This window comes from Parus major, chromosome 28, assembly GCF_001522545.3.
Source record: "Parus major isolate Abel chromosome 28, Parus_major1.1, whole genome shotgun sequence".
In the NCBI taxonomy this organism is placed as follows: domain Eukaryota; kingdom Metazoa; phylum Chordata; class Aves; order Passeriformes; family Paridae; genus Parus; species Parus major.
This window is the reverse complement of record NC_031797.1, coordinates 4,184,652-4,199,173: the sequence shown is the minus strand read 5'-3', so window position 1 is coordinate 4,199,173 and position 14,522 is coordinate 4,184,652. Positions and strand designations below refer to the sequence as shown.

At 53.7% G+C, this 14,522-nt stretch overlaps 1 protein-coding gene across 1 annotated transcript in view; it reads right to left on the bottom strand.

Annotated features, from left to right (window-relative positions):
- Nucleotides 1–13,256, bottom strand: part of FBN3 (fibrillin 3) — a 72,682-nt gene extending 59,426 nt beyond the window's left edge. The window contains exons 1-5 of the mRNA XM_019009100.2: nt 13,165–13,256; nt 11,176–11,470; nt 3,686–3,768; nt 2,974–3,072; nt 27–122 (exon numbers count right to left, since the gene is read on the bottom strand). Of these exons, the coding sequence (XP_018864645.1) occupies nt 27–122; nt 2,974–3,072; nt 3,686–3,768; nt 11,176–11,342 (445 nt within the window). The 5' untranslated portion in view covers nt 11,343–11,470; nt 13,165–13,256. The remainder of the gene's footprint in view (nt 1–26; nt 123–2,973; nt 3,073–3,685; nt 3,769–11,175; nt 11,471–13,164) is intronic.
- Between the last annotated feature and the right edge of the window lie 1,266 nt (nt 13,257–14,522).

The window sequence follows — 14,522 nt, the reverse complement described above, 5'->3', positions numbered from 1 at the left end:
TCCCATTATTCCCATCCCACACTCACGCTGCCCGCAGTATGTTCCAGTGAATCCCTTCTGGCACAGACAGGACTCCTCGGAGCAGCTGCCGCCGTTCATGCACCGCACGCTGCAGCTCTGCACTGGGGACAGGCACAGGGACAGGGACTCACCCCGGGAATTCCCGTCTCGGGGAATGTCCTGGGCTGGGAGGGATCCCGGGGATCCCAGATCCTGCTGCTGGCTCCAGACAGCCCAGCAATCCCAGCCGGGGCTGTCCTGGAGCTCTGGGAATGCGCCCGGTCCCGGGGGAGCCTGGCCAGTGCCAGCACCCTCGGGAAAACCTTTCCCTGAGAGCCATCCCAACCCTCCTTCCACACAATCCCAAGGCATCCATCCCTTTATTCCATTAGGGAATCCACCCCAGTCGAACCTTTCCAGCTTTGTCCTCCCTGCAGGATTCCCAGGGCACAATTCCCCATGTCTCCCTGTCTCTGACACAATCTTTTCTTTCAGGATTTTCTACTTTTCCAATATTTCCCCACTCTTTTTATCACTGTTTTCCATTATTGCTCCATTTTCAACCCTTTTCACACTCAAATCTTCCAAATTCCTCCCTATCAAAGCCCTCTGAGGAGTTTGGGGGATGGAATTTCCTTGGTGGAGGAAAACCACCAACTTTAAGACATTTCTCCTCCTTTTGCAAACACAACGTGGCCTCCTTGGCAAGATCCAGTTACTGGGAGAGGGATTTTTTTCATGGATTTGGAAAGAAAAGCACGAATCCTCCATTCTTCCATGTGAGAGCTCAGCTTTCCCACTGGATTATGACCCTCTGGATGTGACTGAGGCACCGCAGGAAAACAATAGCAATAAATAAATTGGGGAGTTTCATCCTGCTGTGGACACCAAGTCCTCAGCCTTTAACTGTTTCCTCACTCCATCTTTAAGGAATTTGGGATTAAAGCAGCCCAGAGAGGGAGGTTTGGGGCTCAGGAGTGAGGAACTAACACAGCTTTCCCTCTGGAATGCCTGGAACAACACATTCCTCCTCTGGAAGGTGCGAGCACTCCGAGAGCAAATGGTGTGAGAAGTGGATTTGACACAAAAACCGCAGGGAGAGCTGGGGCTGCTGGGGACAGGAGGAGCCGGGATCTGGCAGCTCCAGGGCCGATTTTTGGGATGGAGGCTCAGCCTTGGCTCCTCCAACACCAACTCCAGGCAGGGGAGAGCTGGGGCCGAGCGCCCGTCCAGGAGTGTCCGAGTGGGAGAATTCCGGGGCTGATTTTGTGGATTCCCGTGGATCTGTGGGAATTCTGGCAGCAGGGAGGGCTGGGCTGGGAAGTGTCAGTGCTCCAAGTGCTCGGCACAAGGGCTGGGCATCGGATCCGGGGCTGCTCTGGATCCGTCCCGACGTCTCCTCGTCTTCCTCCCGCCCCACGGCCGGGGATCAGCCCAGATTTAGATGGGAGTTTAATCCTTCAGGAAACGGAGCTCGAGGCTTCAAAGCCTTGCCTGGACCGCCAGACACGAGGCTGTTCCCACTGGGAAAAGGCTCCAATCCGGAAAACACTTCCCTGCAGCCTCAGCTCACCCAGGCATTCCTGGGAAAGCAATTCCAGCACATCTGGGAGCCAGAGGGGGCTGGGGAGGGCCAGTGCCAGAGCTGTGCCCATGGCAGGGGAACATCCCGAGCTCGGGAATTCGGGGGGTTCAGGGCACAGGAAGAGCCCTGATCCTCAACCAGGAATTTCCATCCTAGTGGGAAACACCCTTCAGGTCCCGTTCCTGACTCCTGCCACGATCCCAAAATCCCTGAAGTGCCATCACCTTCTGATTTGTCTGGGAATCCCAGACAGGTTTGGGCTGGTGGGGACCTTAAAGCTCATCCCATTCCAGCCCTTCCCTAGGCAGGGACCTTCGGGGATCCCAGGCTGCTCCAAGCCCTGTCCAACCTGGGACTGCCCAAACCCGGCTCTGCTGGAGCCTCCTGCGGATCTGGAATGTTGGAGAACGTCTTCCAACCAGGAATTTCAAGGATTTGCCAGGGTAGCAGAGGCCAAAGTTGTAGGAAAAGGATGAAAGGAAAAGGAGAAATGACAGGAAAAGGAGAAATGAGAGGAAAAGGAGAAATGACAGGAAAAGGAGAAATGACAGGAAAAGGAGAAATGACAGGAAAAGGAGAAATGACAGGAAAAGGAGGATGACAGCTCATCCTCATTAACTTTTCCCAGGATTGGATTGGACTGGATTAGCCCCACAAATTATTGGAAGGGATCAGTGGCTCTACCAAGGGTCAGCTGTGGGGTTTTGGTCTCTACTCACTCACTACTCCACCTAACCAGCCCTTCAGAGGGCTCCTAAAGCATCTTTACTCCCTGGAGTAAGAAACAGAGCAGGAAACGCCGCCCTTTGTTATTCCAGAGGAGTCACGGTGGCTTTTCTTGCCTCTGGAATGCAGGATTTGTCTGTTTTTCCACAGAAATCCAGCCCCCAACAGCGAAGCCCCCCTTCCCAGGCAGCCCAGGCTCCCGGGAATGCCAGGACCGTGCCCAGATGGATGCACAGCTCTCGGCATTCCTGGAATTCCTCCCTGATTGCTCCCACACGGACCCTGGCTCCCGGGGTCTGGTGGCTCCAGAAGCTTCCCCTGGCCGAGGGGGGATCTGCCGGGAGATCCGGCTCTGGGGAAGCAGATCCCGGGAATTCCCTTCTCCCAGGCACCCCCGGACTGTGGATTTGAGGGGTCACTTTATCACAAAGGCTCCTCCGGGCACTGAGGGAAAATTGATTCTCGGGATGGCTCTCTCCAGCCGAGACCTTAACACGCTCCAAAATCCAAATTTCTCCAGAAAAACCCTCAGGGAAAGCACCCCAAAACACGGAACACGTTCTGAACCCCGGAGTATTTAGTGAGTTCGGGGTGGAAGTGCAGGGATTGGATCCCGTTCCCTTTGGGAGAACAGCCCGGGAGCAGCAGCAGAATTCCCTCACCTCCAGCCGAGCCGCAGTTCGGGGACAGCTGTCCATTGGAGCAGGTGCACATGTTGGGCCGGGAGCAGAATCCATCCCCGCAGGAATTCCTGCAGATTGCTGGGGGCACAGAAGGACACTGGGATCACTCCTCGGGAATTCAGACCCCCTCTGGATTCATCCCTTGGAAAGGAATCCCCCAGGGAGGGGCTGGCGCAGCTCTGGGGAAGGACCCGAAATCCCATCCCATCCATGGGCAGGGACCCTGTATCCCCCAGGAATGCGGGACACCAGCCCTGGAGAGCCCTGACAGGAAGGAAAACTCCCAATCCAGGTGAGATTTATCTCAGCCATCCTCCCGTGGCCCCTTGGAGATGGAAATTCCCGCTGGGACACGGCTCTGGTGGCAGCGGGTGTGCGGTGTCCCCACCAATTCCATGGGAACGAGGGATCCCTTCCTCAGGAGCCTCCTGTCCCGACAGGAGCTGCCAAGGGACACGGTGGCACCTCAGGAGAGGTGAATTAAATTAAATTAAATTGAATTAAAGGCTGAATTCAGAAACTGGGACCAACTGGAACCGCCCGGCTTTAATCGGGATTGGCAGAGCTGGGGATTCCCAGGAGCCCTCCCCGACCTGAGCTGGGAATTCCCTCCCAGCGGGCTCGCAGCTCCCTGGGAGCAGGGAAATGGATCAGATGGATCCAGTGGATCCAGGGAAAAAGGGATACTCACGGACAATGCACTGGTTCCCTCCAGGCAGAGTTTTCCAGCCGGGACAGCAGTAGGAATGGAATCTGGAGCCGCAGACATTTGGGCTGAAAATCAAACACAGTTTGGGGTTTTTCCCTCTGTTCCCATGCCTTTGGATAAATGCAGGCTCTGCAGGAGAGCAGGGAAGAGCTCCCTGTGGGACATCCTCCTCCTGCTTAGAATTTTGGGAGGTTTTGGTCAAAATCCGTGGAGGAAGAATTGATTGATCTCTGTCGGGAGAGAAGGGAGCTCAGTGGAATGGATAAAGTGGAGTAGTTTTAATCAGCTCTCTCCAAAAAGGATCCATCCAAGGATTTCATGCAGGGATCCTGGGAGATGGAAGCCAATTGTTCCTCCCAGAGTGAACCTTGCTGAGCATCTGCTAAAAATTAGCAGCGTTTCAAAATAAACCATGGGGAGAATCCACTCGGAACGGGCTGGGATGAATGATGTCCCAGGAATGACCCAGAGGGAGAAGGGAATGAGATTCCAAAGCAATCACTCCAGAAGGACAACGCTGGTTTGTAAGGGGGGGAAAAAACATCAAATTCAGCAAATTTGGGCTAAAATTGCTTTTAGAGTTCTCAGCAGTTTGCTCAGTGCTGGGAAACACGAGCTGGGATCCCTCGTTTGCATCAGAAAGAAGGTCAGGATAAAAGGGATGTCTTAAAATCATGGAATTACAGAGCGCTTTGGGATGGAAGGACTTTAAAACTCATGGGTTTCCACCCCTGACGGGGACAGGGACCCCTTCCAGTGTCCCAGGCTGCTCCAAGCCCCGTCCAACCTGGCCTTGGACCCTTCCAGGGATGAGGACATAATTAAAAAACAAAATTAAAAAATTGAAAACTAAACTTAAAAATCCAGAGGATTTTTTCCCTTCCTCTCAGCTCGGGGTTTTTTCCCAGAGCTGGCGCAGCCCTCGGGCGTTTTTCCATGGATGGATCGTCCCTTCTCACCTTTTGTGCCGCTGAAAGGGCTCATTAGCTAATGAGAATTATGCAAATGAGGTGAGTGTGACCCACAGAGGGATGCTAAGGAAGGACAGAGGGGAAACAAGCGCCGGGCATCGCCTCAAACCCTCCGGGACTGGCGACACGCAGGGATGGAGGCAGCGGGAATTTCAATGGATGCGCTGGCTCCAGCGGGAGCCGGGAAAAGAGGGAAAAACCCTGGAAAAGAGGGAAAAACCCTGGAAAAGAGGGAAAAACCCTGGAAAAGAGGGAAAAACTCTGGAAAAGAGAGAAAAACCCTGGAACAGAGCCCTGGGATGGGAAAAATCGGACGGGAAACCTCGGCAGGAGGAGCCGCCCCCCAAACCCCGCTCCAGGACACGGCTGGAGCCGGGAAAGGCTCCGGGAGCACCGGGATGAGGCCCCGGGAGGAGGAAGGAGCTGGGAAGGGCTCGGTCCTGGCTGCTCCCGGATCCTGGGAAAGGCTGGAGAGGGAGGAAAACTGGGGGAATCCGAGGATCTGCGGGCTCGGGTTCCAGGGGAGCCGCCGCTCCCTCTCCTGCTCGAGCAGCATCTCCTGACTCTGGGATCCATTCAGCTTTCCCAATATTTTGGGAACATCCCAATATTTCCCAGCTATTTTTTCCTTTCTTTCTCTGTGTTCTCTGTGTGACTCCAGCCATGAATTCTCTCTCCTGCTCTGCCCACTCCTCCAGGGCGGGAGCAGAGTGGAATTCCCAGTTCCCACCTTCCCTGTCCCTTTCCTGACTGGAAAATTCTTCTGTCCTCAAGTTGCTCATCCTAAGCAGAATTTGTGGGGAAAATTAAACCCTTCGGGAGCAGAGGCAGCCAATTCCCAACTCGTTCACCTTTAAAATAATGTCCATTGACCATTTTCCCAACCATCCAGGGACACTTTTTGCTTCATCAGTGCCAATTTTCCCAATTCCAGGTTAATGAGGATCCGCAGTGCCAAAAGAAGCCGGAAAATCTTCTTTAAGGAACAAACAGGGAAGTTTCTTTTGGGATTATTTGTGGCCCCCCTTTCCCTCATTGTGAAACTCAAAGAAAATGAATGTGGATGACTTCAGCCTGTGGTTTTCCAGGGACAATGATCCCACCTCTCCATCCGAGCTGGAAATCTTTTCTCCAATTCAGGATTCGCTCTGGTTTTGCTCCGTGCCCGGATTTTTGCTGCTCCCTTGGGATCAGCTGTGACAATGGCTGGGGACAGCTCGGGAGCCTCGGGGGGTGACAGGGGACCAGAGCTGCTGCCAAATGCCAGGGTGGCTTTGGGAAAGCGTCTCCCCCACCCCAGAGGGGTTTGGGGTTGTGGGAACAGACCCCAAACAATGCTGGCTTTGGGATCCTCGGTGCAGCCGTGTCCTGCTGGACTGACCAGATCCCCCCAGGAAATGCCAAAGGGATTTATTGCCGAGAATTCTCCCTTTGAGGAGCCCTCTGCTCGCTCCCCCAGGCCTGGCTGTGTTTGATGAGGAATTTGCAGTGGAAAAATTCCAGAAATCCGCCTGGAAAAGCCGGAGCTGCCCCTGTCCAGTGTGGGGATAATGACAAGGTGCTGCAAAGGGGATCTGAATTCCTCCCAGCTGGAATCCGTCCCTGGCTCTGCAAAAAAGCTCCTGGGGACTTTCAGGAATGGGTTCAAGTCCCAACAATTCCAATTACTTTTGGTTCTTTTTGGTTTGGGGTTTAAAGGTGAGAGGTGCTGAATGTGCCACGAGGAAAAGCCACAAAGCTCAGAACTTCCAACAGAAATTTGGATGTGTGACACTGCCAGCACAAAAAATACTCCAAGTTCAGCACGTAGAAACACGGGATCATAAAATCCCAGACTGGTTTGGGCTGGGAGGATTAAATCCCATCCAAATCCACCCCTTCCAGGGGCAGGGACAACCCCAGGCTGCTCCAACCTGGCCTTGGACACTTCCAGGAGTGGAGGAGCCACAGCTGCTCTGGGAATTCTCTTCCAGGGCCTCACCCCTGGGAGCTGGAATTAATATTTTTAATTATTCTTGTTCAGTTCTACCGAAGGAATGAGGGAAAAGAGAAGGAAAGCCTTGAAAGGCTGTGCAGGGTTGGGTTCCAGCTGCTCTGGGTTCAAGCTCAATATTCCCAATCATTTTCTATTTTATGTTTTTTCAGCAAGAGGGGGATCTATAAAATCTTGTTAAACACCTTTGCTTTGTCCATAAGAACATTTTTCCCCTTTATTGAGTTTTTCCCACATCTCCTCAGAGTGATGGGAGGAAAATCTCCCTTTTTGGTGCACATTTAATTCAACCCCTACAGACCAACAAGGAACCTTTTCCTTTGAAAAAAGAACTCAAAACCCAACAGATTTCCAGGAACTACTTCACACTTTCAGCACTACCAACCCTTCCATTCTTTTTTTTTTTTTTCCCTCCTTAAATTCTGAAATAAATCAAAACTTCAAATGCAACCCTTAAAACTTCCAGACAAAACCCATACAACCTCTGGCTCCTCTGCCAGATATTCCTTTGCCATTCCAATATTCCCCCTGCCAAAAACAAGAGAAGCCAGCCACGGCCAGGGGGCCAAGATCAACCATTTCACAACATAAATCATGGCCTGAGGAAAACTGAGGAACAAAAGTCTCGAGTCAGAGGTTTCCAAGCGCTGCCTTCTCGTTGTTCCTGGTGTTGTCCGTAGTATTCCAGCCCTGGAAGTGGGAAGGAGGCTGAGACGTGGAGCTGGAAGCAGGAATGTGCTCCAGGGGTGGCTGGATCCCAGGGGCAGAGCTCCAGTTTCTCCTTTCCTGGAGGAAATCTGGGGCTCTTTTGCTAATTTGGTTTTTTGAAGTGTTTCAGTCGTAGTTAAAGCTCTTTTTTTTCCCCCTCCATGAGGGGTTCTGGCTGCCTGAAATCCAGGGTTGAGTTAAAAATTAGGAAATTTCAGCTTCTGGTGCCTCTGAGGAGCAGCTTGGTTCAGAGAATCAGGGAATTGCTGAGGCTGGGAAAGACTTTGAGATCCTCAAAGTGCCACCAGCAGGTCCCCAGGTCCCCATGTGGGCTTGGGATCTTTTTAATTCCGAGGATTCTGGTGGAGCTGCAGGGTCAGGGATGGAAATTCTGCTGGGGATCCCCTGTGCTCCTCTCTGAGGGCACCCAGAGGTGCTGGAGCTCCGTCCTCGATCTTTATCATCACCCCAGAGTCAGCTCCAGCCCCGTCTGTGGCTTTCCCTCTCCTCTGTATCCAGGCTCAGGGAGACTCTGGAGAACCCCCCTGCATCCCCAGCTCCAGAATTTCCCTCCCCATTCCCCAGTGGAAAATGAGGAGGTGCCAGAATCAGCTGGAAGCTGCTCCTGTTCCCTTTTATTTTAATTTTTTTTTTAATTTGGTCCCCTCTGAGCGCTGCCCTCAGGGGAGGGGTCCTACAGAGCCTCCCCATCCTCTCCCCACCCATCTCCTCACTTGCATAATTAATTACCATTAATTATTTCTTGTTATTGACATAATGAGATGTGTTTAAAGCCAAGCCTTTATCCTTCCTTGGACACCCAGAGTCCTGGGAAGTCCAACCATCCCTGCTCCTGGAAACTGCTCAAGGCTTCATTAAAGCAATAATCCCATCCCAATCCTGCCCAGAACGGGATTTGTCTTCAGGACAGGCTCATTTGGAATTGTCTCTCCTTTAATGAGTTTAAGGCTGGATTAAAGCCGGGCCTGGGCTGGGATTTATTGCTCCCCATGCCTTTATTAATTGTTATTTGGGAAAGCAGGGCTGGATAAGAGGCTTGTTTATTTTGCATTTAATCCCTGCTTTGCATTTATTTCATACTTTCCCCTTTATTGAAGGAGGCTGGGGAGAATGGGCTCTAAATAAATGTAATTCCAGCAGAAACAGCCCCAATCTCCAGCCTGAGCTGCTGGAGCCTCTTCCCGAGGTGTCTCCAAGTGACAGCAGCAGGGACAGCTCGTGTTGGGCACCTGGAGTGAGCAGGAGCAGCTCCTCCCTCCCAGTCCCGAGGTTTTTATGGATTCTGGAGAATCTCTGAGGTCCTTCCAAGCCAAACCACTCCGGGATTCTACAGAACCCACAGGAAATGCTTTGTGCCACTTGTGGGTGATATTTAAGAGAAACTGAACCAATGTTTGGGTGTTTTCATCTCCCAGAGATTAAAAAAAAACTCCCTAAAAAGTCACCTGAGCCCCATTTCTCTCTCTGAACTTCTGGGGGGCTCTGCTTTCCCACCCCATTGCGGAAACAACAGAATTTGGAGATGGAGGGAGAAAAGGAGAAGCAGTCAAGGATAAATCCCAGGAGTTTTAGGGCTGGAAAACACCTCGGGATCATCCCAACCATTAACCCAGCAAAATTCCCAAAGGGAAGGGGAAAATTCCCAAAGAAAAGGGAAAAATCCAAATCTTGTCAGGGTTGGTGGCTGTCCCGTGAGTCCCTGGATGTGTCTGTCCCTCACCAGGTGTTTGGGGAAGGAAAACACTTCTGCCATGGATAAAATGCTCCAGGAATGGCAGGAAAATGTTGTAAAGGATTTTGGGAGCTGGAATAAAAGGAGTGGGAAGGGCAAACTCCGATTAACTCGCCTTGGGAAATCAAATTCTTTCAGGGGACAAATCGAGCTGCAGGCAGTGCAGGAGCCCTGGGAAGGTGAGCCAGGACCTTGCACTGCTCCACCCTCAAATCCAACAGCAAATCCTCCACATTTGGCCATTTTCCTCCATCCAGACCCAACATCCAAACCTTTGCACCCTCTCTCAGCAGCCTCAGTGCCCAGGGAATCTCCAGTCCAGCCCAGCTGAGCTCAGCTGGATTTTAATTCCAGCTCTGCCCAAATTCCTCCTGCGAGCGCTGGGGCCGGGGGAAGGCTCAGGCCAGGAGAGAGCCTGGGCTGGAGCTGCTTTATCTCCCTGAAAGGGAAAGCTGAGGGCTGTGAAGGCAAAGCCAAAGCAAACATTTGCAGCGGTGTCCTGAGCTGTTAAATGATAAATGGCATGAAATGTTCGCTGGGTGGCTTTGGAGAAGAGATAATTCCTCAAAATGCAGTTGTCAAGGTCACCCACGTGCCCACATTGTGGAACAACCCCAGATTTAAAGATTTAAACCCCAACCTTTGTTGACATTTCCCCCTTGGTTCACCCCTTTGGCCACTCTGAACCAAACCTGGAGTTGTGACCGATCTGCTTTCACCAAGGGGAAATTCCAGAGCACCAAAGCATCCTGAGGCCTTAACGCAGCAAAAGGCAGCTCAGGGAAGATCCCAGAATTCTTAAATTTGGAAACAACCTCTGAGATCATCAAGTCCATCCTCCCAATGCTGATCCATGACTGAACTTCCCAGAATTGTTGCAGGGACAAAGGTCCAGCACCATTTTGGGGAATCCCTGGGGTTTGGGGCTGCCTGGTGCCATCTGGGGCTGCTCCCCAAGGCCAACAGAGCATTATTTAACACAAATCCCATTTCTCATCCCGAGACCCTGGGACACAGGGGGTTCAAAGAGGGAGATTTCCAGCAGAAGGGCTGGGAAGGAGGGACATGGACACAACCCCGGGATGCTCAGGGAGCCTGGGAAGCCCTGGGGCAGCAGCTCCAGCCCTGCCCACCAGGAATCCCTCCCTGGGAGCAGGAGAACAATGATTCCTCCAGTTCCAGCCGCACACATTTCCCTGCCCTTCTCCCGGGGGGTTTCTCTTCCTGCAGCAGCTCCAGAGGGCAGGGAAAGGAGGGAGCGTTCCAGGAGGAGATGCCTCCATCCCCACGGCCCAAACCCGGCCCTTTTTGGGGGCCGTGTCCCCATTCCAGCAGCTCCTCAGCATTCCCGAGCCTCGGGCACTGCCCAGCCCCGCGTGTGGATCCTGCCCACGGGAGCAGAGCGGGATAAACAACTTCAAATAACTTCAAATAACTTCAAATAAATAACTTCAAATAACGCAGGAACCGTGTGGGAGCAGCAGAGCCGAGCTCAGCCCGGCTGGGCCCGGAGCTCTCCTCAGGTGAGGAATTTGGGGAGGAGCAGGAGCTGCCCCGAGGGACCGAGCAGAGCCCAGGGGTGAAACCCTCCCGGCAGCTGCGGGGACCGGAGGGACTCCAGGGACAAATCCCGAGCTGGCAACAGCCCACAGGGGACGTGGGAACAGCCGGGCACGGGATGGCTTGGGCTGGAAGGGAGCTCAGAGCCCTCCGGGGCCACCTTCCACCGTCCCTGGGACGCTCCAGGGATGGGAAATCCACAGACAATCCACGGCTTGTCTGGGAATTCCGTGCCCACCCTCGCGGGGAAGACAAACCCACGCAGCAGGAGGGTGTGGGGGCTCTGCAGTCCCTGCAGGTGAGTGACCCCAAAGGGAGCTCGGTGCCCGTGGGATCCTCCCTGCCTGTCCCCGGTGCCAGGAGCCGCTCTCCTGCAGCTCCAGCTCCTTCCCGAGCTCGGGGAATGGCAATCCTGCCAGCCCAGCTCCGTGTGCTCTGCTGCCAACCCCAAATCCGCTCCACCGAAGAGACGAGAACTCCAACTCACCCTCGCAGCGAGTCCTGGCCCCTTCTCCTCACCCTGTTCGGGGGTCTCTCCTCGAAGGCTGCGAATCTGTCTGTCTGCAAGTCCCCCTCGTACTGTCCCCGGGCCGGTGCCACGGCCAGCACGGCCGAGCAGCCCAGCAGGAGCCTGGCCAGCCACAAATCCCCCATGCTGGCCCCGGAGCCGAGCGTCCCCCGACAGCTCTGTCCAGCCGCAGGGTCCCTGCTGCCCTTGCAGGAGGAGGATGGATTTTGGCAGCAGCCCCCGGGTGCCGAGGACCCGTCCTGGAGGTCCCTTTCTGGAAGGAAAAGAGGGGGAAATAGATTTTTAAGGACTTTGCGGGTTTTGAAGACATCGATCAGCCCAGGCAGCCCCTCCTGGAGCGGGTGCGGGGGCTCAGTCCCCCCGCTGTTCCCTCTGCCAGCCCCCACCGCTGCCAAACCCTTCTTTCCCAAGAGCTGGAAAAGCAGGAGGTGTCCAGGACTTGTGGTTGTGCCTCACTTTTATTTTCCTGATGGAGAAACAAAGAGCGCCCCAAGTCCTCCGGGCAAGAGGAGAAGGTGAGGAAAGAGCAGTTGGAGTTTCTGGAGCATCATCGCACAGCCCTGCTGGCTCCGGGGGACCCGGCAGCTCCCGGCCCGGCCGTGGCAGGGGGGACACTCCTGTCCCGGCATGGGGACAGCCCCTGGCACCGCACCGACCCCCCCGGGACATTGGCTGGGATCAGCGGGGAGATGAGAAATCCCGGGGGAAAGGCTCCAAAAAGGATCCAACCCCATCCCCAGGGGAACATTCCCAAATCCCCCAGCTCTGCCCGCGGGGAGCCCATCCTTCCTCCTCCTCCTCCTCCTCCTCCTCCTCCTGCCGGCCAGCAGCGGCTCGGGATGCAGCTCTCACCTCGACACCCCCAAAATTTGGTGTTCCAGGAATGAGGAATCGTCCTGGAAGTGGCCCGGGGTGGGAACAATCCGTGCTGCGAGAGGCCCCGGGTGGGGAAGGAGAGGCCCCCGAGCCACCCCTGACTGTCCCCCCTGCTCTCCCACTGCAGCTTTCCCGGGCCAGCCCAGCCTCGAAAATCAGCCCAGACAGGACAGAAAATGTGTCTGAACCAAAAAAAAAACCCAACAAAAAAATCCCCCAAAAAATCCCAACAAAGAAACCCCACCAGAAAAAAAAACAAAAAACAAACAAAAAAAGAAAAAAAAAAAAAAAAGAAAAACCCAAACCCTAAAAATTCTTTTAAAAATAATTAGAAATAATTAAAAGCTCAATTTCCCTCGCTGCTCCCGGCGTCCCAGCTGGGAATGTCTCAGCTCTTGAGGGCAGGAATTTTTCAGGCTCTAAGGTTTCAAACGCAGTGAGTGAGGAGAGTGGGAAGGGGGAAAGGAGACAAAGAAAATTGCCCTCCCTGCAGCCCCCCGAGCCGCGCCGGGCTCCGCTTATCTCCAGACACACAAAAGGAGAAGTGTTCCCTGTCCCGCAGCTCCCCAGGAACGGGGCACAAGGACGGGGAAAAAGTGGCAAAAAGAAACATTAAAAGTGTGGCACTCCGGCGATTTAAAGCCAAGGAATTCCAGCTGCATCCATTTCCCCGCGGGGGGATGAGGAGCCTGACAAATGATCGATACACGGGACATTCCCGGAGAGCTCGCACAGGCATGGAAAAGTCATTTACAGCCGCCAGAGAGTCGCAGCTTCAATGGAATAAAAGCCTCCAAAAGTTCTTTGCAGCGCTGAGAAATTCCAGCAAACCCCACTTTGAGAAAGACACCGAGAAAGCAATGAGAGAACCGAGCCCTAAAAATCAGATTTTTTGGGGGGAAAGAAGCAGGAAAACATTTCCAGTGCAAGCCTGGGAGTGTGAAACCGAATCAATTTAAAAAAAAAAAAAAAAATAAAGTATTCAAGACACAATGAAACAGAGAAAGGAACGGATAAAGAGAAAGAAATCAGCTGTGCAGCTCCGGAGGGAGGAGGAAAGCGGTGAAATACCTTGGAGTGCTGGAGCTGGTGATGTGCCCAGAGCTCCTTTGTTTAGCGGAGGTCTGGGCAGAGCAGAAGGGACTGCGAGGCTCAGTCCTGGGGAGAGGAGAAAAGGTAGAGCCTGATCGGGCAGGGGGAGGGCCCGGGCGGTGGGAGTAGCTCAGCTCAACATTCTCCAGCCCAAAGTTCTCCGAGGAGGGGCTGGGGGAGAGCCGGGCTCACCTCGCTGCTCCTCCCGGGGCTGATCCCCAATTCCTGCCCCAATTCCGTTATCCTCGCGGGATAATTGGGGTTCAGGCTTCATTTCGGGGAGATGGAGGTGTGGTTCAGCACGGGGAAATATCAAAAAGCGCTTTTCTGGTTTTCCTGGTTTTAGTGTAACTCGAGTGAGACAATGGAGGAAAAATGGATTTTTGAAGGAATAGGTGGCCCAGCCCAGGATCTTCACACCCAAAAGTTGCCTTGGCCCCAGAGGAGAAAAATCTTGGAGGTTGAGGAGAAAAATCTTGGAGGTTAAGGAGCATTTTGTCCAATTAAATAGTTTTAAAAAGAAAAGCACATTGGAGATATTCGGTCTTCCTTCTGAGCTCTGTCAGTTGGGAGTTCAGTTCTGCTCTTTGGCTCCGTGGAAAAACAAAACAATAAAACCAAAAATCCCCGTTTTTCCTGTGTGCTGTGGGCCTCACAGCCCATGGCTTTTCTTCACATAACACAGAATAAAACACACATAAATCCTCTCTCTGCTCCGTGCCACCGCACACCCACGGCTTTTCCCAAGGGTGCAAGCCCGGAATTCTCCCGGGACATCCCAAATCCAGCTGATTTCCAGGTCCGAGGGGTCTGGAGGAGCTCTGAACCAAACGGGACCCTCAGGGAGGTGCCAGGATTGCCCACGGCTCCTCCACATCGGCTCCAGCGCCGTCCCCTCCTGACCCCAGCCTGGAGCTCCGGCCGCGCCGTCGGCTCCATTCCCAGCGGAGCAGCAATTCCAGGGGAGCCGGGCCCTTCTCCCGCTGCTCCCTTTGAAACCCTCGGCGCTGCTTTGTTCCCAGCCCTGCTTCCAGGCTGCCCCTGCCACCTCTGCAGGGCTCAGGACAGCTCGGCCTAATTAACAGCGGCCTAATTAACAGCGCCCTTGTGGGGTGCCAGGGAAAAGGGAACGGAGCTGGGCAGGGAACACAGCTCTGGCCGGGGACAATTCCCATTCCCATTCCATCCCCATTCCATTCCCATTCCCATTCCCATTCCCATTCCCATTCCCATTATTCCCATTCCCATTCCCATTCCCATTCCCATTATTCCCATTCCCATTCCCATTCCATTCCCATTCCATTCCCATTCCCATTCCCATCCCATTCCCATTCCCA